Source organism: Peromyscus eremicus, chromosome 3 (assembly GCF_949786415.1).
Source record: "Peromyscus eremicus chromosome 3, PerEre_H2_v1, whole genome shotgun sequence".
Lineage (NCBI taxonomy): Eukaryota > Metazoa > Chordata > Mammalia > Rodentia > Cricetidae > Peromyscus > Peromyscus eremicus.
The window spans coordinates 156,730,843-156,754,472 of NC_081418.1; the positions used below are offsets into that span (position 1 = coordinate 156,730,843).

At 41.2% G+C, this 23,630-nt stretch overlaps 1 protein-coding gene across 2 annotated transcripts in view; it reads right to left on the reverse strand.

The window, feature by feature from the left end:
- Ipo8 (importin 8) overlaps window positions 1–23,630 on the reverse strand; it is a 67,295-nt gene that overhangs the window by 18,164 nt on the left and 25,501 nt on the right. For both annotated transcript variants that reach the window (XM_059256414.1, XM_059256413.1), the window contains exons 9-18: window positions 21,143–21,277; window positions 18,443–18,542; window positions 13,733–13,809; window positions 13,319–13,435; window positions 11,774–11,863; window positions 10,824–10,989; window positions 9,758–9,918; window positions 8,046–8,171; window positions 2,255–2,321; window positions 480–605 (exon numbers count right to left, since the gene is read on the reverse strand). In XM_059256414.1, the coding sequence (XP_059112397.1) occupies window positions 480–605; window positions 2,255–2,321; window positions 8,046–8,171; window positions 9,758–9,918; window positions 10,824–10,989; window positions 11,774–11,863; window positions 13,319–13,435; window positions 13,733–13,809; window positions 18,443–18,542; window positions 21,143–21,277 (1,165 nt within the window). The remainder of the gene's footprint in view (window positions 1–479; window positions 606–2,254; window positions 2,322–8,045; window positions 8,172–9,757; window positions 9,919–10,823; window positions 10,990–11,773; window positions 11,864–13,318; window positions 13,436–13,732; window positions 13,810–18,442; window positions 18,543–21,142; window positions 21,278–23,630) is intronic.

Sequence of the window (23,630 nt, forward strand, 5' to 3'; positions counted from 1 at the left end):
TTACGACTGAAGGAAATGCAGACTAAGAAGGTTAAAATGCTCACTGTTTATCAAAACAACACGTATGATCTGTCCCTGTCTCTCTCCTCACTGTACTCAGCACCATCTGACACACTGCCAAGGTTCTCACTGGTGGGCTTTAGTACACCCTTGCCGTCCCCTCCCACTAGAGTGAAAACTAGAGAAGGGCCGCAGTCTTCACTGCTGGATTGCGGGGCTGAGAACAGTGCTTAGGACAAAGCTGTGTTCAGAAAATATTTACTCAATTAACGCATGGCTACATGCTCTGGATGCAAACTAACCTAAGAAATGCGACAAACGACCCACCTCCTCTGCCTATCTAAGGGATGGAACACTGCTATAATCATCTCACCCTTCCCTGAACAGTAAAATGAAAACATCTGATTAGTACTGAATCATCAAGTGTTACGGGAAGTACATCTAGTCAGAAAGAAAAACTGTACGATAACATTGCATGCCTGTAAAGTACTCGAAGGAATCCTGCTGGAAAACTTGATATAAAATGCCCAGGAGCTGCCACATCTGCGGGGAGATGGCATGGCAGGTTAAACTGTATGCCAGGGAAAGGATTTCCTCATAGAACTCTAGAAGGGAAAAACCTCTGGTTAGAATGTGAGGAAATAGAAAGATTAAAGGGACCACACAGAGGACTCAAACACATTCCTTTCATGTGCCACATGCTTCCCTGAACACCTTCCTCAGTGGCATCAGCCAGAGAGTCTGCCTTCAATGCTAACTAAGATCTATCCTCTACTCAACAAGGCAAGGCAACAATCTGCTCATAGTATTGAAAAAAAAAAAACTTAAAATTTCTATTTTAGGCCATGTGTAGTGGCACATGCCTTTAATTCCAGCACTCTGGAGGCAGAGGTAGGCGGATCTCTAAGCTCAAGGCCAGCCTGGTATACAAAGCAAGTTCCAGGCAAAGCCAAAGCAACATAGTGAAATCCTGTGGAGAAAAAAAAAAATCAAATTTCAGCCAGGCATAGTAGTACACACCTTTAGTCCCAGCACTAAAGAAACAGAGGCAGACAGATCTCTGGAACCAGCCTGGTCTAAAAAGAGAGTTCCAGGATAGCCAGAGCTATATAGTGAGACCCTGTCTCAAACAAACAACAACAATAACAAAAAATCAAATTTCTATTTTATAATATAAAATAGTTTCTATCTAAAAATTTATATTGAAATGTATAAGAGAACTATATTGGCATATCTCTATCATGTAGTTTAAAATAAATAAGCTATTAGTAATATTCTTTGGAGAGCTTAATGATACAGAGATAATATATATTACTATCTCATTTATAGTTTTACCATCATCTATAAATGATATAGCTTTTTCTTCAAGTTATAGAACTTGCAGTTTCAGCAGTATTCTTCGGTTTACCTCAGAATACTTTATACCCACTGTAAGTAAAGAGGCCCAAAGAAATGTTCTGTATTCATACACACTATCATTACTCTCAGTCGAAAGAAAACTATATCTAAATAGTTCATTTGAAAATGCACAGTTCTTAACTCCGAGCAAAGATATCTAACTTCTAAATGCTGCTTTTTCTCATGAAGAAGATAGTACATACCTTAGAAATTCAAAGCTTTTCTGCCAATTTATACTTCTAGTGAAACACTTGTCTAGTTCTATGCACTTTACAAATCCCAGATAAACTTCATCCCAGTCCCCCCCCCCCCCCCCCGTCTCCCCCCCTTCCTTCCCTTCCCCCTCTTTCCTTTGCCTCTCTTCTTCCTCTGCCCCTCCACACTAGGGTCTCAAGTAGCCCAGCTGGCCTCAAACTCATTATGTAGCCGACTTCTGATCGTCCTTCCTCCACCTCTTGAGAAGTGCTGAGAATTCAGGCATGTCCTGCCCATGTCAGTGTATGCTGGTGCTGGGAACAAAACCCAGGGCTTCCTGCCCTCCAGGCAAGCACTCCACCAACTGACCTGTACCCCCAGCCCCAGCTCAGTTCTGCTTAAAATGTAGATACTACATTCTCCATCCTTTAAATTTCCTAAAACCAAAAATTCTTCTCTAGACACATTAAGAGTTCACCACTGAATGAAAATACACCTAGCTAATATTGGAAAGCTGAGCCTCAAGTCTAAAAAGCAGGTTTCCCTCTCCTAAACCGTCTACCTCACTAAGTTTAAAGAGCTAAAAAATGTACTTTCGAGTTCATCAAATTGAAAAAAAAAAAAAAACCCAGTTCACCTTTTATCTAACCTCTAAACTTACCAATGACATGCTTCTGTAAAACAAGATCGATGATTCTTAGACAGATGTTCTCCAACTGCTGTGTGATCTAAAGACAAATTTTAAAGAGTCTAAAATTCACTGTGATCATTCTCAGGTTATTATATAAATTAATATTATCCCAATAAAATATCTACAGATATTTTTGAGAGGAGAAGTTGCAATCTTCATGTGAAAATTAAACATGCAAAAATACAAGAAAATTCTGAAAAGTAGACCAATGATAGGAATGGAAGTTAAATCCATGGAAACTTAGAATTAGATACTTCCTTACCTCATATTCTACACCAAATGAATTCCTAATGGATCAAAGATTTCTATGAAAGAAACTGTAACATAGAAAAAGTAAAAGAAATCTTACATAACCCTGAGGAAGTAAAGACAGCCACAGAAACCACCTGACTGCAAAACTGTCGAGTACTCCTGCACAAGGGCAGACACAGACCAGACAAACAGCCAACAGACTGAAACACCGCCAGGTGGTGTCACAAACAACATCAACTCCCCTCATACATGAAACCTAACAGCTCAACAGAGAAACGGCTACATCTATTAAAAAAAACAAATGAGTCTCAAGCTCATAGAGATGGTCACTCTCACACATAACTGAATATGACACTAAGGCTGTGTCAAAAGTGAAGGGTAGAAAGACAGGTGTTCTGACCTCAGGATTACACACTCGTATGCCATCTTAGCCAACAACATCTCCTCAAGGAATTCACCCACAGACACTTCTCACTCCAGTAACACGGATAAGGCAATAGTATCTGTGACAGTAACAACCAAATATCCATTTAACAGGGAATGTCAGTATCTACTTACTGCGACTGGATGTCTAAATGTGACACATATACAAGAGAATACTATTAAAACTGTATGCTTACTCTGACTGATACATCAGTTAAACCTACTGCATTGTTATGCAGCTCTTCCTTCTGAGCAGAACAACTGCCCCCTTCATCAGATCAGCTGTGACTGCCTACAAGAGTCCAGAGTCCATCAGGAGCAGGCCAGTCAACTACTGACATTCCTCATAGAAAGAGAGTATGGGGAGAATCACTGGACCCAAACCTGAGAATCCTCCCAGCCATATATATTCAATTCTGCCCCAAATGCACATGGCTTTGGGGTGCTGGGGCAGGGGCTAAAGTCTACAGGTTAAAGTAGGGGGAGGGATAATTGAAGAGGACCTTCATTTGTGAGGAAGCCAACATCCATTCTGTGTGAAGACATTCCAGTGTAGCTACTTTGGGCTCACCCATGATTGTAAAGAGTCTTTCTCTGTCTTGCCACTTCCCAAATAATGTCACGGGAGACTTCTTATTATGGAAGTTCTAACTAGTTCTTATAATTTAAATTAACCCATTTCTATTAATCTACATTCTGTCACATGGTCCGTGGCTATTACCTCTCCTCCTGTACATCCTGCTTGTTCTGCATCTCCTAGCATCTCCACCTTTCTTCTTCCCAGAGTCCTCTCTGTCCCCGGAAGTTCCGCCTAACCACTTCCTGCCTAGCTATTGGCCATTCAGCTCTTTATTAAACCAATCACAGTGACACATCTTTATACGGTGTAAAGAAATATTCCACAACATGTGATTTAAGCTCAATAAACTCAATGATTCTCCAGGATAACTGTGGTAGAATCAAACTCTGGTTTGTCACTGAAACCTTAGATGGAAGGAGGTAAATGTTGTTCACACTCCTCCCCCAGAGAAGGAATTTTAGCAAAATATATTATCATCTTCATAAAATACATATACATGCACTTACTTTTTGCTAGTATGGCAAAAGAAAAATCTCAGATTAAAAAAGTAATAAAAAATTTTTTTAAAAAAACTGATGAAAACTACCACCTCTGAGAAGAGAATCTGGTAAATGGAGAACTGAGTAAGCAGTGAGTTTAACTAAATATCTTTTCATGACTTCAGTTATTCAATATTCAACAAATCCACATACCCACCCCCAGACAGAGTAGAACTCATTATGTACATAGTGGATATATAGTAGGCCAGGATAGCCTCAAATTAATAGAGATATACCTTCCTGCCTTTGCCTCCAGAGACTAGCTCCTGTACCAGATTCTTTTTCCCCAAGACAGAGTCTCACTGTGTAGCCCTGGCTGTCCTGGAACTCACTTTGTAGGCCAGAATGGCCTTGAACTCACAGAGAACTGCCTGGCTCTGCCTCCTGAGTGCTGGGACTAAAGTTGTATGACATTATTCCTGGCTTTTGTATCAGGTATTTTTTAAATGAATAAAATGTAAAATCAGTGGTGAGATACACTGTCAGGTAACTATAATTCAACCTTAGAACATAGTCTAATACTCAATTTTAATTTTATTTTGGGTTTTTTATTTAATTGAAATAATAATTTGTAGGTACAGTTTGATAACTTGGTATATGTTAAACTATTATTTTGAAGTTCAAATGATCCAAAATCTATACTCTACCAATATCCTTAAAACATCAGATAAAAATGAACCTACTTGAGTATCTATTTTTGATTTCCAATTTTGCCCTAAGTAACCATAGGTATGTTTTTCTTTGAAAGAAGTATGGCTTCCAGAGTTCACTTATACTAAGTAGAAGTATAAAGTTAATGAAATGGGCAGGAGAGATGTCTCAGCAGTTAAGAGTGCGTAAGCACCCCAGTTCAGTTAGCAGCACAGGTGTCGGACAGTGCACAACTACCCATACCAACTCCAGCTCCTGGGCATACGATGCGCCTTCCAAGGGCACACACACACACACACACACACACACACGTAGACACATGCACACATATATATCTAAAATATACATATATGTATGTAACGATTAATGAAAAAAGAGGCCATAAATTTGAAAAAGAATAAAGAGGGAGTATATGGGAAGGTTTGGAGGGGAGAAAAGGAAGAAAGAAACAATGTGCTTATACTAAAATCTAAAAAAAAAATGAAAGAATTTTTAAAACAAAAATTTTTAATCTTCAAAAAAATAAGAACAGGTGACCAGGAAGCCAGACCACGCCAGGTTTGCCTCTAATTATGCTGAAGGTTTTACATTTTCATCTCCAGGCAGGAAGCCAGATGTGATTTGCTTAACTCATGCCTCCCTTGATAAGTATAGTTAACTTTGAATGCCCAACATCACTTGAAGTTCAAAAGAAAATTAATATCAAGATCAAGCCGGGTGGTGGTGGCACACGCCTTTAATTCCAGCACTCTAGAGGCAGAGGCAGGCGGATCTCTGTGAATTCGAGACCAGCCTGGGCTACAGAGTGAGTTCCAAGAAAGGCTCCAAAGCTACACAGAGAAACCCTGTCTCAAAAAAAAATTAATATCAAGATCAAAAAGATAAAGCAAAAGGCAAGATGTAGCATGAATCTTAAAAGGTCTTATTAATAAAATCAAACCTGAAGCCAGGTATTGGGGTAAATGCTGAAAGATCAGAGAAGCAGAACAAGCCACAGCTTCCTCACCTTGCCAATTCCTCAGCTCATCCTGTTTCCTCAGACTGGAAGCTTCTGAGTCCTCATCCAAATGGATCTCAGCTGAACTGCTGCTAGAAGCCTAAAAGCTTAACCAGCCAAAAGCTTCTAGTTTCTGGTCCTCACGCCTTATATACCTTTCTGCTTCCTGCCATCACTTCCTGCCATCACTTCCTGGGATTAAAGGCGTGTGTCACCACGCCTGGCTGTTTCCAGTGTGGCTTTGAACTCACAGAGATCCGGGTGGATCTCTGCCTCCCGAGTGATAGGATTAAAGGTGTGTGTGCCACCATTTTCTGGCCTCTATGTCTGTCTAGTGGCTGTTCTGTTCTCTGACCTCAGATAAGTTTATTAGGGTGCACAATATTTAGGGGAACACAATATCACCACATTCAAAATGCTATTGTTTTCAAAATAATCCTGCAGTTTGCTCTCTTTACCATACCCATACTTGGGAAAACTGAATTCAGTAATTTCTTAGGTCTCATGAAATTGAAAATACAAGGTGAAAGAAGTATAGTTAGCTTAAGTATAGCTATTCTAAGATGATTTGGTCAAACTCACTGTTACCAAGTAGACCAGAGTTTCAACATGAAAAGAGAAAAATAAAATATTGAATATGGAAATTAAAACCTCACATAAGCCCTAAGGTGCAGGAGCGTCCAGCAGAGTAACACTGCACTATTTCAGCAATCTCCCTTGGGTGCCTCACAAACACGGGATGAACCTGTAGTCACAAGGCTAACAGCACACTGTAAAGAGCTGGTACCTGCTTCCCAAACCTTCACTTACTGAGCAAATCTTTCACTGCTAAACACAGCAGCCTGTGCTCAAAAATGCAATGAACACATGGCTAATCTTGACTAAGGAACGGCCATGTTCCACTTGGAAAGGAGAACCCAGGTAGACTGTGGGTTGGAAAAGCTGATGTGTGACAAGAATAGCCAAATGACAAATCTAGACCCATAACCGACCAGCTTGACAAGTACAATAACCCTAAATCTCCTGACCCTCATTTCTGCCTCTGCAAGGGAGACTCCATTACCTATTGGCATTCTCCAGCCAACTAAGGGGTAATCCCCGAACAGGATGTCTAAATTCTTATCCCTGGGCCTTAGGTGACTCAGTTGGTGGAGTGATAGCATGCCTGAAGCCCTGGGTTTCATCCCCCAGCACTGCATAAAAAGCATGTGACAATATAAACCTGCTTTGTCCCAGCACAAAGGAAAGGGGTAAGGGCAGGAGGATCAGGAGTTCAAGGCCATCCTTGGCTACAGAGTAAGTTTGGGGTCAGCCTGGGTGACATGACACCCTGTCTCAAAAAATTAATTCTATAGATCAATGTTCCTCTGGAATCTGGATGTCTTCAAGTTCCTGCTTACTCCTTCCCATTGTTACTGTCCTTAATTACTCTTGCATTACAACTCTACTCCTTTACTAAAGCCTGTCACTGTGATTGAAGGTTCCATTCTTCTCCACTAAGATTAGACTGTGGGTTCCTAGAAGGCAAGTCCCTTATTCTGTTCAATCTGGAATTCACAGTAGATATGATGACCTGGACTCAGATTAATACAAAGGCTTATGCTGTTAACTTTCAATAAATGTGTAACATCCCTCCTCGATCATCTTAATACATTACTTTAAAATTTGAGAGAAATTCAATTTGTTTGTTTGTGTGTTTGGAGAAAGGATTTCACTACCTAGCCCAGGCTGGCCATGGACTTGTAATCCTCCTGCATAAATGCTGAAGTAAGGACAATTTTTAAAACTTATCAATATAACTAAATATAAATCTTTAATACCAAGACTTCAGGCTGGTGAGAATCACTGGTCATAGTGGTGGAGAAATAATAGCTCAATGATTAAGAGTGCTTGCTGCTTTTTCAGAGGACTTGGGTTCATATCCCAGCACCTATTACAGGTGGCCCACAAATGCGTATAACTCCAATTCCAGGAATCCAATGCCTCTTATGGACTCTAAGGGCAGTCACATACATGTGCACATACATTCAATATACACACAACAAATACATAAATTTAAAAAATAAATTAAAGGGAAAAAAATCATTTGCCACAAAAAGCCTGGCCACCTGAGTTCAGTCCCCAAAACCCACAATGGAAGAAGAAAACAGACTCCCAAAAGTTGTTCTCTAACTTCTACGCACATGCCATGGCGAGTACACACACACACACACACACACACACACACACACATCAAGCTAAAAAGACAAAAATTCAGAACCACTGGTCATATAAATTTCAGCTAATATAACCATTATAATAAAACACAAAGAATCCCACCTCTTGATGATCTTCCACAACTGTTAAGATAGTGTCGATAGTGTGTAAAATTCCCATAGCCATGACAGTTTTGTCTTCAACTTCTTCATACTCATCACTTTGAAGAACTTTACCAAATATCTCAGCCTGTAAAAATTACATTAGAATACTCACTAGCTGGTACCAATGCACCATGGCAGAGAGGCAGTGCCGCATGCCCAAATGCTAGCATTTCTCAGACACTAAGTTCTACACTTTGTTAGCTAAATCATCTTTTTTCTTGCAATGACAGATCATGTTACGCTTATATAAACATCCTTCTGCATTATTATAGTCACAACATGAAACACATATTAGCTATTATAGCCATTGACTAATATTTATTTAACTTCTAGTTATCTTTAGACAAAATCAAAATCTAGAAACACTGAAAACAAGTGTTTCTAAAAGGAAAGATGTGACAGGACATTTAGAAGATGAAATCAAAGATCATTCAGAAAATGAAACAAAAACAGACATAGACAAAAAGAGAAGAAAAGGTCCAGGAGTAGGACTCAGTTCAGTCTGGTACTCCACTGGAAGTATAGAAGAGGAGAGAAAATAGGAAAATTTTTATCAAAGAGGCAACAAAAAACATTCTCCTGGACTGGCAAGATGGTTCTGTGGGAAAAGGCACTTGCCACACAAGGTAAGTAACAGGAGTTCAATCCCCAGAACACACATAAAGGTGGAAGGAGAAAACCAACTCTACAGAGTTGTCCTCTCACCTCCACATTCTGCATCACACACACACAATGTACATATACAATCAAAATAAACTTTAAATTTTCCAAAGAAGGGAAATGAAACTCCAATTCCAAGTGCAAAAGTAAGAGTTCAGAAGGCTCGCGTAAAGAGTGTCATTACGGCTCTGCAGGGTATTACAGGTGAAAGGACTATCCTGAATGGGGCTAATTTAAGGCTAATCAACCCAGCCTCAGGAATATCTTAATGACTAAGGCAAATATGATCATATTAAGATTTTGTTTATAAATAAAACTCAACTCCAAATTCTGGAGTTTAATTAATTGGGGGGAGGGGCATTATTTAGACTCCTCAGGGCTTTTTTTAAAATATGTATAGGTGTTTTGCTTGCATATATGTCTGTACACCACACACATGGCTAATGCCATGGAGGCCAGAAGAAGGTATAAGATCCCCTGGAACTGGAATTACTGACAGTTGTGAGCGGCCAGGTAGGTGTTAACCCAGGTCCTCTGGAAGAGCAGACAGTGCTCTTAACCACTGAGCCATTTCTCCCGCCCCCATTAAGGATTCTTTACCAAACTAGTATACACTTAGCTCATTCTTACTGTTGCTATGTGGCTATTTCCTCTTAAAGGAAGTGGAGGGAAGGAGAAGGCTTATAAGACTCAGGAAGCAAATAAAACTTACAAGGTTCACAAAAGGGAATTCAGAAAGTTCTTAAGATTCACAAGGCTCCTCTCCAAGTTATAAAGACAGCAAGTGCTTGGGGAGAGAGGGAGCTGCCTTAAAATGATGCAAGGGCTCCAGGGATGCAGCTTATAGTCACCCATTTAGAACAGGCTTTTCAGTGATGTGGCTGCCTTGACTCACTGGTTCACTAAGCTAGACTTGAACAGAATCATTTCTTCATTCTGTCATCAGTGCCCTATTTATTTGGGGTGAAGAGGCTTGTTACATCTCTCCAGCAGAAGTCATCCAACACTTACCAAGTGCTGGGTTGTGTCAACAGCGATGGAGGCCACCTCTTGACTGTACTCACATATCATCTTCTGGATGACGTTGGTGACATCGTCATTCTCTGTCTCTCTGACGATATGTAGCAGCTCCTGCATGATAGGCCTCACATGTGGTTTCATGTGCTCCTTGGCTAATGCAGTCAGATAAACGAAATCAGCAAGAGTTGGTCACTCATACATTGTAACTCCTAGATAAGGCTCTAGATGTTGTTGTGCTGTGATGAGCAAGTTACAAAGCTGTATTAAGTAACCTTCCTAGAGTCACACACACAGCATCAGGGTGTGGTGTTCTGCCTAAGGAAGAGCTGTCTTGCCCCAAAGAACAATAGCTCTGCACCCTCACCCTGAGAAATTCTAATTGTACAAATGTTGTGTTATCAGCCTGACTGTGGATCCCCATGACAAGTGTGAGAACTCCTGTCTACAGATACCATGGTCAGCACTGACGGGGGCTGACCCATCCTGACCATCTCTACCCACCCCACCCCCCAGCAGGTTTTTACACCTCATCTAATCTCCCCCATAAAACAGGACACAAGCTCATGTTCTCATAAAGCTGAACTTGCTTGCAAAGGTTATTTGGATCTTGAACAAACAAACAAAATACCTGTGTCATTACCCACTAGAAATACTACTTTCTGAACTGGTAGAACCACAGAGACCCTGGAGTTGAATCTTGGTGCTATCCAATCTAGCTTCTTAAACTGAGACAGGAGAAACGAAGGCCTGACAGGTTTAGAGCCTTGTCAGCTTCGTTATTCAGAGAGAAGCTGCTGGATACCTTCCCAGCCCAATGTGGCCAGTCAGAGAGCACCAAAGCTGGTCCATGTGTCGTAAGGCCCAGCTTACCCCAGTACCCAGCAATTGTTAACTGGAAACCACAATTAACAGAGCTCCTAAAACAGGCACAAGGGGGCAAGGAATCTAAACTCTGGACCCTCAGGCTTAGAAATCTCCTTTAAGGAAGGAAGTGAATGAGATTATGTAAGGCCATTTATTTAAAAAAAAAAAAAAAAAAAGACATAATCATCATCACCTTGAGTCTGGTTAGAAATCAGTGACTGCAGAGCAAGGGCAGCTTCAACCTTGACAGGCATCTCCTCATCTTCAATCAGGCTCTTCTTGGCTAATTCAACCGCATTTCTGAGGTTGAGCTCATTATGAAACTTCAGAGAACTAAATGCGTGCAGCACCCAGCAAGACTGCAATAAAAAAGGGTTAGTGACTGGATGACAGCGTCCTGTGACAGTGTGGGGACAGCATGGACGACAGCGCCCTGTGACAGTATGGGGACAGCATGGACGACAGCGTCCTGTGACAGTGTGGGGACAGCATGGATGACAGCGTCCTGTGACAGTGTCAGGGGACAGCATGGACGACAGCGTCCTGTGACAGTGTCAGGGGACAGCATGGACGACAGCGTCCTGTGACAGTGTCAGGGGACAGCATGGATGACAGCGTCCTGTGACAGTGTCAGTGGACAGCATGGACGACAGCGTCCTGTGACAGTGTCAGGACAGCCATGGACGACAGCGCCCTGTGATAGTGTCAGGGGACAGCATGGACGACAGCGCCCTGTGACAGTGTCAGGGGACAGCATGGACGACAGCACCCTGTGACAGTGTCAGGGGACAGCATGGACGACAGCGTCCTGTGACAGTGTGGGGACAGCATGGACGACAGCACCCTGTGACAGTGTCAGGGGACAGCATGGACGACAGCGCCCTGTGACAGTGTGAGGGGATAGCATGGACGACAGCGCCCTGTGACAGTGTGAGGGGATAGCATGGATGACAGCGCCCTGTGACAGTATCAGGGGACAGCATGGACGACAGCGTCCTGTGACAGTGTCAGGGGACAGCCATGGACGACAGCGCCCTGTGACAGTGTCACACATGAAATCTTTTAACAAATCATCACATTCACTTCAGAAACTACCCTACAGGTGAGATCTTAATATTCATAACAGATGTAACGAAAACTTACTCTAGCTCGAAGATATCCCAGGTTAGACAATAATAATGGAAATACATGATTCTGTAGGAACAGCTCAATTTGGTCCTTGAATAAACTCTTCTGTTAAGAACAGGAAGTCAAAAAAAAAAAAAAGAACAGAAAGTCAATTTCAGCGGCTAATGACTGCATCGTATGTAATAGCCACTTCCCCAAAAGTGTGTTTACAGTGACTTGCATTTAACACCCAATTTTGTAAAATTGTTTGATCTACACATTGCATCTTTCAAACAAGTCAGGAATAGTATCTTAGAACAATTTTATATTAATTTATTTTTGTAGAAAGAAGAAATCACACTAAAATCATTTCAGATCTTTCTTACAAAGCTATAGTTTCACACTGATAAACTGGCAAAAGTAAATTTTCTTTTTAGTTAAGAAAGTAGGTGATAGAGCTGGTGAGATGGTCAGCAAATAAAGACGTCTGCCGCCAAGCTGATCACCTGACTTTGATCTCCACAGGAGAGAACTGACTCCCAGCACCCACAGGTTGTCCTCTGACCTCCATACCTGTGTTGTGGGGCACACATGCAAAGGGACATGCACATGCACTCAAAATGAATAAATAAAATGTAGTAAAAGCTTTCCTTCTTTTGCTGTGTAGGGGTTGGACTTGGGGGGACTAGAAGAGAGTGTGATTGGGTACACGATGTAAAATTCCCAAACAGTCAATAAAAATATTATGTTGGAAAAATGTAGTTAAAAATATTTTTAAATCCCAAACAGAAAATAAGAAATGTATTTTTTTAAAGTGTATGTAGGTTACAAAGGAAAGGATATTTACTGTAAAGCCAATCAATCAGAGCAAGTCACCAGGAATTTTCATGCTTTTATTGACCTGAGCTTCACACCTTTAAGTTAAATTAAATTTTGATCATCTGAGCTGGGAAAATGGCTCAGCTGGTGAACTGTAAGCCATACAAGCATGAAGACCTGAACTGAAATCCCCAAATGGGGCAGGAGTAATGGTGTACCAGTGCATATTTGTAATCTAAGCATGGGAGTGGTGGGGAGCACAGCAACAGGCAAATCCCCAAAGCTCAACAGCCAGCCAGTCTAGTAATTGCTAAGTTCTAAGCTAATGAGAGGTCTGTCTAAAAACAAATAAATAGTGGCTAGAGAGATGGCTCAGCAGTTAAGAGCACTGGCTACTTTTCTAGAGGACCCAGGTTCAGTCCCAGTACTCATGTAGTACCTCATAACCATCTCTAACTCCAGCTTCAGGGAATCTGACACCTTCTTCTAGTGTCTTCAGGCATCAGGCACGCACGTGGTACACACACACACACACACACACACACACACACACACACACATGCGCGCGCGCGTGCGTGCGCAAACACCCACACACATAAAGTAGGAAAAACAACAAAAATAAATAAAGTGGGGAGCTGTAACAGAAGACACCTCACTCTGGCCTCCAAAACACATGTGTATACACATGAACACACACACTATCACACATACACTACACAAATACCTTCCAACATATGAGAAAAAGAAATTGATAGTCTTAACCTTCAACAGAATCTCAGCCAGGGAACCAATCACATGCAGGGCTCCATCTTTCTTCCTAGGGTCAAAGTTCGGGTCTGTTAGTATTTGATAACAGAACGCCATCATTTTTGGCAACACCTAAAGGAACAGAAAAATCCATTTCAATCTGCATGAATCTCTATCTAATCACCACCATGTTGAATACGATGTGCATGTTCAATTTAATTTTCAAGATTAAAGCCATTTTATTGTGTTTTATTCATCAACTATAAACTCAAGAAGAAAGGTATCAAAGATACTTCAATCTTTTACTTGGAAAAAAACTATTTAAAGTGATAGGTTGTAAGTAATGCGGACATAAATTGTTAAATACTGAGGACATATTAGAACATCAAATCAACACAAGCTACTTTTCAGTTGAAAACAGCTATATACCTCTTTCCTTTTCTTCGCAGCTGTGTACAACAGGGTTTGGGCTGCAGTGGTGGGAGAAGCATAATCTTCAAAAATATCTAAAATGTCAAAATAAATCTTATTAATAAAAACACAACTCTTTATTATATAGACTTTAAACCTGGCCAGTGAATTACAGAATAAAGATGCTAAGGTCATGGTCTCAGGTTTTTCATGCATAATCTAATTAATGATTTAGCACATTTAGCAAACACCATGTGCTCAACCTCTCAAGTGACAAGATTAAACAAACAAACAAAAAAAAAAAAATACAGCTCAGGTATCTATTTCCCTGAACACAGAGAATGTACTTCACCTCTATCAAAATGCAACAAAACTTACTCAGTGTTCCATGTGCAGAAACTGCTCTAGGATCTAGGAATGAAGACTCAAACACAGAAGCTCACATGGCAAGAATTAAGAAATAGAGACTGCATGGATGTACTACAGCAGGTGGGAACAGCAGGGAAGAGTTCTAAGGAAGGCCTGGCACCTTACAGCATTCAACAGACTATGTGTTGAATGCCAAAGTACTTAACCACACTTAATACCATGAAAACTTCCACAATTTCATAACAGGCTGTTTCATTAAGAATTTGAAAACTTAGCCGGGCAGTAGTAGCACACACCTTTAATCCCAGCACTCAGGAGGCCGAGCCAGGCAGATCTCTGTGAGTTCGAGGCCAGCCTGGTCTACAGAATGAGATCCAGAATTTGAAAACTTGCTGGTGGTGGTGCTGGTGCATGCTTTTAATGCTAGCACTCAGGAAGCGGAGGCAGGTGGATCTCTATGAGTCTGAGGCCAGCCTGGTCTACAGAGCGAGTTCAAAGACAGTCAGGGCTACACAGAGAAACCCTGTCTCCAAAGCCCCTTCCCCCCTCCCCTGGAAAAAGAGTTGTTCCATGCTGAGCACTATACTACAAACTACACAGTACTGTTTTCATATCCTGCTCAGAGCTGCACCTTACAGCTGCTGAGGCACAGGTGCACCGGGATGCTGCTGTGGCATCACTTTAGGCTTCTACAATATCAAAGCCTGAGCTCAGGTCAGCTTTTACCAAATCTAAAAACATTATTCTTGGGAACTGGAACAAATCTGATTACAGAATATGATAAAACTATCAATTTTAATAGTAATCAATATATTTAAGACAGGAATGCAGTAATATCCTTCCTTCCCTGCGATCAAATGACTGGAAGGACCACTCGACCATGCCAGCAGAAAATGAACAAGGGAAAAGCTCTTCAATGATTTTTTTCAGTTACCAATATTCTTCTCACCAACTTGTAAATTTAAAAAAATTGTATGTGTATGAGATTTTGCCTTCAAGAATGTCAGTATACCTCATTCAAGCCCAGTGTCCAGGGAAGCCACAAGAGAGTGTCAGACCCCCTGGAACTGGAGTTACAGACAGTTGTAAGCCACTTTGTGGGTGCTGGGAATCAAACCTGGATTCTCTGGGAAAGCAGCCAGTTCTCTTAACTGCTGAGTCATCTCTCCAGCCACAGTTGGTGAAATGTGTAGATGCCCACTATAGCAATTAGGTTGAGAGCAAACATGACAGGGTTTGTTTTTTATTATTGTACTATGCCATAAAGATGCCAGACCTACTAGTTGTTATATTTAAAAAAAAAACAAAAACAAAGATATCATTTTTCCAAAACAAAGAATTAATTAAATCATGTTGGTATTCAGTTAGGTTTCTGAGCAGTTAACATGGGGTTGGGGGAGGGCTGAGAAGTTAACATGGGGTGGAGGGAGGCTGAGCAGTTAACATGGGGTGGAGGGAGGCTGAGAAGTTAACATGGGGTGGAGGGAGGCTGAGCAGTTAACACGGGGTGGAGGGAGGGCTGAGAAGTTAACATAGGCTGGAGGGAGGCTGAGAAGTTAACATGGGGTGGAGGGAGGCTGAGAAGTTAACATGGGTTGGGGGAGGGCTGAGAAGTTAACATGGGGTGGAGGGAGGGCTGAGCAGTTAACATGGGGTGGAGGGAGGCTGAGCAGTTAACATGGGGTGGAGGGAGGCTGAGCAGTTAACATGGAGTGGAGGGAGGCTGAGAAGTTAACATGGGGTGGAGGGAAGCTGAGCAGTTAACACGGGGTGGAGGGAGGCTGAGAAGTTAACATGGGGTGGAGGGAGGCTGAGAAGTTAACATGGGGTGGAGGGAGGCTGAGAAGTTAACATGGGTTGGGGGAGGGCTGAGAAGTTAACATGGGGTGGAGGGAGGCTGAGCAGTTAACATGGGGTGGAGGGAGGGCTGAGAAGTTAACATGGGGTGGAGGGAGGCTGAGAAGTTAAGTTGGGACTGGAGGGATGCCTCAGTGGTTAAGAACACTTGCTGCTCTTCCAGTGGACCCAAGTTCAGTTCCCTAGCACCAATATCAGGCAGCTCACAATCACCTCTAACTACAGCTCTAAGGAATACAACACTCTCTTCTGACCTTCTCGGGCATCCACACATACATAAATAAAAATGTCTTAAAAAATAAAAAATAAAAAAAAATGTTAACCATCTGAAGAATGCCTTAGGGTTGGAGGTTAGCTCAGTGTAGACTACTTACCTAGCACACAGAGCCCTAGACTCAATCCCAGCACACCTTTCCAGGCAAGATGGTATAGACCTATAAATGCAGCACTCAGAAAGCTGAGTCACGAAAACTGCCAGGAGTCTGAGACCAGCCTACATAGTAAGTTCGAGGCCTGACTGGACAACTGAGTGAGACCCTATTTCAAAAAGCCTTAAACAGGAGGAAGAATGATTTCACGCCTCTGTCAAAGCAAACAAGAGGCAGACACAGGAAGAGAGGGAAACAAATCCTGCATGGGACAATGACCTTCAAAGGAAAAGGCAGAGTGAAGAGAGAATGGAGATGGTCAATATCGCTCCTTCCCTTGTTTTCCTGAGAGGAAGGGATGCTCCTCCTGGAATCAAAGCATGCTCAGCTCGGTGACTCGGGTCCCACAAGGTGGGCCCTGGCAGGAGTTTAAGCTGAACTTTGGAACTTTGGACAACTGACTCAACAAATAAAACAGCTTTCTCACAGCACCTTCAGCTAGCAATCTTTACTTCAACATTACTAAAGGCAGATTGGTGCCAATCAAGACCAGGAGAAACAGACATGAGAAAGGAAAAAAGAATATAAAATAAAGCAAATAAGTATGGTAACATTCCTGCTCTGATATATCTTAGCTATGGGATACAGACTTACACATAATAACATCTGCACAGGGCTGTATCCAGAGAAAGGGGGAGTCATTATCAGGCAACCTACTCAGTTCAACAGCTTCTAGAAAGATTCAAGCCAAAAAGATCCCCAAAGATCTTTTTTTTTTTTTTGCATAGAAATAATAGGATAAAAGGATAGATTACTGAATCTACTCTAAAAAGAAAAAAGGGAAGGTATAGAAATGATAAGATAAAAGGTAGATTTTTGAATCTACTCAGAAAAGAAAAAAGAGAGAATATGGATATGATAAGATAAAAAGGTAGATTATTGACTCTACTTTTTAAAAGGAACTACTTGTTTTAAATATTTTACATTGGATTGGATTTTTTTATATTATATATAAACTTTGTATTGGACTCACCAAAATAGGATAAATAATGAAATTTTTTGTCTGAATTTGTCAAATGTTAATGGACTGGACATTGTTAATGTAATTCTTGACTGTATATATTATATACTTATTGTATATACTTTTTCTTATATTAGTTATAACTTTTTTTAAACAAAAAAAGGGGAAATGTGGATGATATACTGTGCACCCCAATAAACTTATCTGAGGGTCAGAGAACAGAACAGCCACTAGATTAGACATAGAGGCCAGAAAATGGTGGCACACACACCTTTAATCCTATCACTTGGGAGGCAGAGATCTGTCTGGATCTCTGTGAGTTCAAGGCCACACTAGAAACAGAACCAGGTGTGGTGGCACACACCTTTAATCCCAGTACTTGAGATCTCATGTCTTTGCTTGAGAAAGACACATGCCTTTAATCCCAGGAAGTGATGGCAGGAAGCAGAAAGGTATATTAGGCATGAGGACCAGGAACTTGAGGCTTTTAGGCTTTTAAGCTTTTAGGCTTTTAGCAGCAGTTCAGCTGAGATCCATTCCGACGAGGACTCAGAGGCTTCCAATTTGAGGAAACAGGATCTGCTGAGAAGTTGGCGAGGTGAGGTTAGCTGTGGCTTGTTCTGTCTCTCTGATCTCTCAGCTATCACCTCAATATCTGGCTCCTGAGTGTTTTTATTAATAAGACCTTTTAAGATTCGTGTTACAGAATGGGTCACATACTCTGAGGCCAATGAAGGAAATCCTATTCCTAGTGGAATATGTAGTCCAAAGGAGGGGAAAGCAAATTAAACTGAGGTGCTTCTGAATGTGCAGAAACCCAAAATTATCCCAGAATGAGTGCTATGTGGTAACACAGCACAGAAAAGGTGGTCCCTCCATTTCAGCCACACAGCCTGGGTAACAAATCACTCAGCAAGGGCCTTATCTCTGACAGAAGAGTGAATAAGGCTTCTTTTGTCTCCTGTACCCAAAGCATCAAGCTCCTTGTTGAAAAATAGCATCAAACTTTTCTAAATTTCATAGTTCATCATACAGAACAGAACTGCTTAGAAACATAAATTTAGTTGCATTTATATATCTAGGAACTGCAGAGGGAAAACTCATCTCAATTACCAAATTTCATCCTTATGTACTCATACGGATCTTCTTGCCACAGCTCTTCATCCTCGTCTTTATAACACATCACAGAAAAAATTACATCTTCAGAGATACTCTAAGATGAGAAACAAACAAAACAATTGGGTACAGGCCATTCCAACAAGACTGGTCACATTAGTTTTTCCAGTTACAGTAATCCTTCTCAGCCTGCATTCACATTCAGAGAGGACAGCAATAGCTGAAGTTCAGACAAACTGAACACTTAGAAGCTGGAGGCAAGAAGCAGAAAAGACCAGCGCAAGTGATGTTCCTTGAAGTAAGGACAGGAACAACAGAACTTCACTAACAGATCAACATTGAACACACCTTGATTTCTTGTATGGAAAATGCCACCAGGGCTATATTTACTATTATAGTTCTCATTTTTAAAATGCTTCATGTGTCCATGCTGGTCCTAATCATCAATACATCAACAATATTTGTGTCTTTTCTGCTTCCATTTCCAAAACACCAGTACTCTACTCCACAGCTGCTGTGTGTTTCAGAGAGGAAGTTCCCTAAGCAGCCTGTGAACAGCAGCTAAGCTCAAGTAGGCCCCTGTGTGTTCTAGTAACTATTCACATAGAAATAGGACGAGGGCTAGAGAGGTGGTTCACTGATCTTCCAGAGGACCTGGGTTCTATTCCCAACACCCACATGAAGGTTCATAATCATTTCTAACTCCAGTTCTAGAGGAGCCAAAGACTTGTTGGCCTCTTTGGACACCAAACATGCACACAGTTCACAGACAAATATGCAGCAAAACACCCATACATACAAAATAAAAATAAGTAAATCTTAAAAAAAAAATGGACTATTTCTTATCACTTAGTTGAAGTTCAGCCTAAAGGTTAGTATTTTCCTGAAACTTTCTATGTGAAAGCCATATAAAAATAATGCCAAAGAAAAGGATGCTATTTTGTATTTCATGTCACCCTTACATTTACAGGTATAAACAAAATGAAAACAGTAATTGCAAAGAAATTACCACTATTTGATCATAGTAAGTAGGCAAATAGTTACAGAGTCCACAATTCACGAATTTAAAAGATACTACATGGGGCTAGAGAGATGGCTCAATGGTTAAGAGCACTGACTGCTCTTCCAGGGGACCCAGGTTCAATTCCCAGCACCCACATGGATAATCACAACTGTCTGTAACTCCAGTTCCACATGATCTGACACCCTCACACCAATGCATATAAAATAAAGGTAAATAAATTATTTTTTAAAAAGTCTTACATATATAAGACTTGTGTTCAGATAATGCTAACCAAAGCTGGGTTGGTAGTAAATGTAATCCTAGCATTCAGAAAGCAGAAGAAAAATGGTTGAGTTCAAGGCCAGACTATATAGCAAGATATTGTTTAAAAAAAAAAAAAAAAAAAGATAATACTACCTACCTAAACTCTATCCTAGATACCATGAACAGTAAAGCAACTGATTTTCTTGTCACATACCAACTTACAGAATTTAAGAACAACAGGCTGGGAATATAGCTTAGTTGACAGAGCACTTGCCTAGCATGCATGAGGTTCTTAAAACCCTTAGTTCAATCCCCATCACCCCATAAACCAGACATGGTAGGTGCAGTGGTGCATGCCTGCAATCTCAACCTAGGAGGCAGGGACAAGAGGATCAGAAGCTCAAGGTCATCCCCCACCACATAGGAAGTTCAATGTCAGTCTGGGCTATTATCTCAAAAGGCGACAAAAAAAATTTTAAACCTGGCGTGGTGGCACATGAATTAATCCCAGCACTCAGGTGGCAGAGGCAGGTGGATCTCTGTGAGTTCAAAGCCAGCCTGGTCTACATAGTGAATTCCAGGACAACCAGGGCTGCTACACAGAGAAACCTTGTCTCAAAAGGAAAAAAAATGTTTTACACTAAGAACTCACAGTTTATTGGAAGTGGAGAGTCAGTTCTTAATACTTTAAATTACCCAGATATTTATGTGCAAATAAAATGTATATATTATTAGTCCATCATTTTCCATTCTGATTTGTTCTTTAATTATGACAAATAAAAATGCTGAATTCTGTCTTTAAAAAAAGACAGTTGGTATTAAAAACAGGGTTAGCCGTTAATAAAGCAGTTTTAATAAAACTTTTCAATAAAAATAAAAATAAATAAAGCTGTTTTTAATAAAACAAAACTTCAGCTTTTGCTAAAGAACTGAATCCAAGGAAAGAAAGAGGGAGGGAGGGAGGGAGGGAGGGAGGGAGGGAGGGAGGGAGGGAGGGAGGGAGGAAGGCAGGCTGCCCTTTTGGTGTATATCCACAAAAGAAAAGTCATTTATCAGACTGCATCTTCTGCAAAATAACACTCTCTTTGTAAAGCCCTGCTGGCAGCTTTCAAAATGTTTTCACACAAGGGTCAAAAAAACATGATCTGCCTTAACAGAACAGACTCCAAGGCTAAATCAACAACCAAGTGACACCTGACTCCAAGCCTCCCAACTCACAATCTGAAGATCTCTCTCTTCTCAAATGCTTAAACTTTGGAAGCCCTTCATAATATAAGATTGCACTTGTTAGAAATTATGGTTAGTGGAAACAGAGATTAAATATAAAACATAATACATAAAACATAAGTATAAAATATCAAACAATACCTACTTTCTCTAGAAAACTCAACTTAACCGACAATGGTTTAGAGAGCCACCCCAACACTAACCTGTATATGTGGCTTCATCTGCTTCCAGGTCACAGCATGAACAACCCCTTGGTTGAGATAGTTGAATGCTTGCTGAAGAACACGGGGAGCTACATATTCTTTCTGTCTGTATTGGTCTAAAATTTTTAGTAGTACCTACAGGAAAACAGGTGGGGATTGGGAGGGATGAACATGTTAACAATTACTACGTTAAAAAGCAAAGGAGTGTTTGAGGCATGACATAAAATACTATAGTCAGTGATCTACACAAGCAGATTTGGGGGAGATATTGTGGGAAAAAGCTCATGCAGGCATTTTACTTTTTGTTTGTTTGTTTGGTTTTTCGAGACAGGGTTTCTCTGTGTAGCTTTGCACCTTTCCTGGATCTCGCTCTATAGACCAGGCTGGCCTTGAACTCACAAAGATCCACCTGCCTCTGCCTCCCGAGTGCTGGGATTAAAGGCGTGCACCACCACCGCCCGGCACACTTTACTTTTTAGATAGGTTTGTGTGTTACACTGAGCTAAGAGATATGTCGTTGAATTTTAGGCATTTGTTCTTCTAACCTATAAGCTACTCAGAATAAGTCTATGCCCTAGTCCATGGCTAGTGTGCTGGTGTGAATGAAAATGGCACCCTATAGGTTCATAGGTGTGGTACTATTAGGGGTGTGGCCTTGTTGGAGTAGATGTGGCCTTGATGGAGGAAATGTATCACTGGGGATGGATTTTGAGATTTCAGATACTCAAGCCAAGCCCAGTGTTGCTCTCTCTTCCCACTGCCTACCAATCCAGATGTAGAACTCTCAGCTACCTCTCCAGCACCATGTGTGCCTGCATGCCACCATGCTTCCTGCCATGATAATGGACTAAACCTCTGAACTGTAAGCCAGCCCAATTAAATGTTTTCCTTTATAAGAGTTGCCATGGTCATGGTGTCTCTTTACAACAATAGAACTTTGATTAAGACAGCTAGCTTCTCCTATTTTCAATAAAATTACAGACCTGATGGAGTAAATAAACATTTCAAAACTTCTATATAATCACACAGCAGCACATGTTCACATAGAACCAGCAGCACCAAAGCTTAGACCTTAATCAGAAGATAAACATTATTCTAAAGATAGTGCTGATATTACCAATTATTCTTTGAAATAATTAAACTAAATCCCTAACTAACCTGCACACTAAAATGAACTCCAGATAGGCAAATACTTTAGCAGTTAAAAACCCTAAAGCATGGAGTTCCTAGAAGAAAATGTAGGATATTTGTATTTTATAATCTCAGGCCACCGACAATCTCTGTAACATAACACACAGTTGACTTTTCTTATGGGCTAGTTGCAATCCTGCTTATAAGAAAGAACCCTGAAGAGCAGCTGTGACTGACTCAGGGGCCTTCAGAGAGAGCACAAGACTCCTGCCTCCCATTTCCTGGTCCCCATCACTTCATTGTGTCAAGCTTATATGTGAGTTGCTAAATCTTTCAGAACATGTATAAAATTTATAAATCAGAATATGAATTTTATACAACTTATCTAAAATCTAGGTTAATAAAATAGATCTGAAGTCCAACTACCACCCAGAAACTCCTGCAACGGCAGCTGAGAGGATGATATTAAACAAGAATGTCCTAACATAGCTGGGGTTCAAACAAGTGTGGTGGCCATGTCGGAGGAGCAGCAGGTGGCAACTGACTCAGGGGACCAGCCCACCAGGAAGCAAGGCACTGATGGGCAAGTCTTGGACAGGCAGGCCCCGAGAGCCTCACCCCAGATGTCTCCGCCCCTGCTGTGTCTTTGCGTGTTTGCCGCTGTCGTCTTCCTCTGGCGTCAGGCACGGAGTGCACGGGTGTGGGGAGATCCCCACTGCCCTTAACGCAGTGGTTTATCTCATGGGAATATCCTGTTCTCCTGGGCATTGTGTTTTGTTTTTTGGGTTGTTTTGGTTTTTTATTTTTATTTATTTTTTGTTTCTCATGACAGGGTTTCTCTATGCAGCTTTGGAGCCTGTCCTGGAACTCACTTTGTAGACCAGGCTGGCCTCGAACTCACAGAGATCCACCTGCCTCTGCCTCCCCAGTGCTGGGATTAAAGGCGTATGCCACTGTAACACGAATCTTAAAAGGTCTTAATAATAAAAAAAAAAAAAACTCGGTGCCAGTTAATGGGGTGAATGCTGGAAGATCAGAGAAGCAGAACAAGCCACAGCTAACCTGACCTCACCAACTTCTCAGCCAATCCTGTTTCCTCAAACTGGAAGCCTCTAAGTCCTCATCCAAATGGATCTCAACTGAACTGCTGCTAAAAGCCTTTAAGCTTAAAAAGACTCCAGTTCCTGGTCCTCACACCTTATATACCTTTCTGCTTCCTGCCATCACTTCCTGGGATTAAAGGCATTAGTCACCATGCCTGGCTGTTTCCAGTGTGGCTTTGAACTCACAGAGATCCTCTGTCTCTGGAATGTTAGGATTAAAGGTGTGTGTGTCACCATTTTCTGGCCTCTATGTC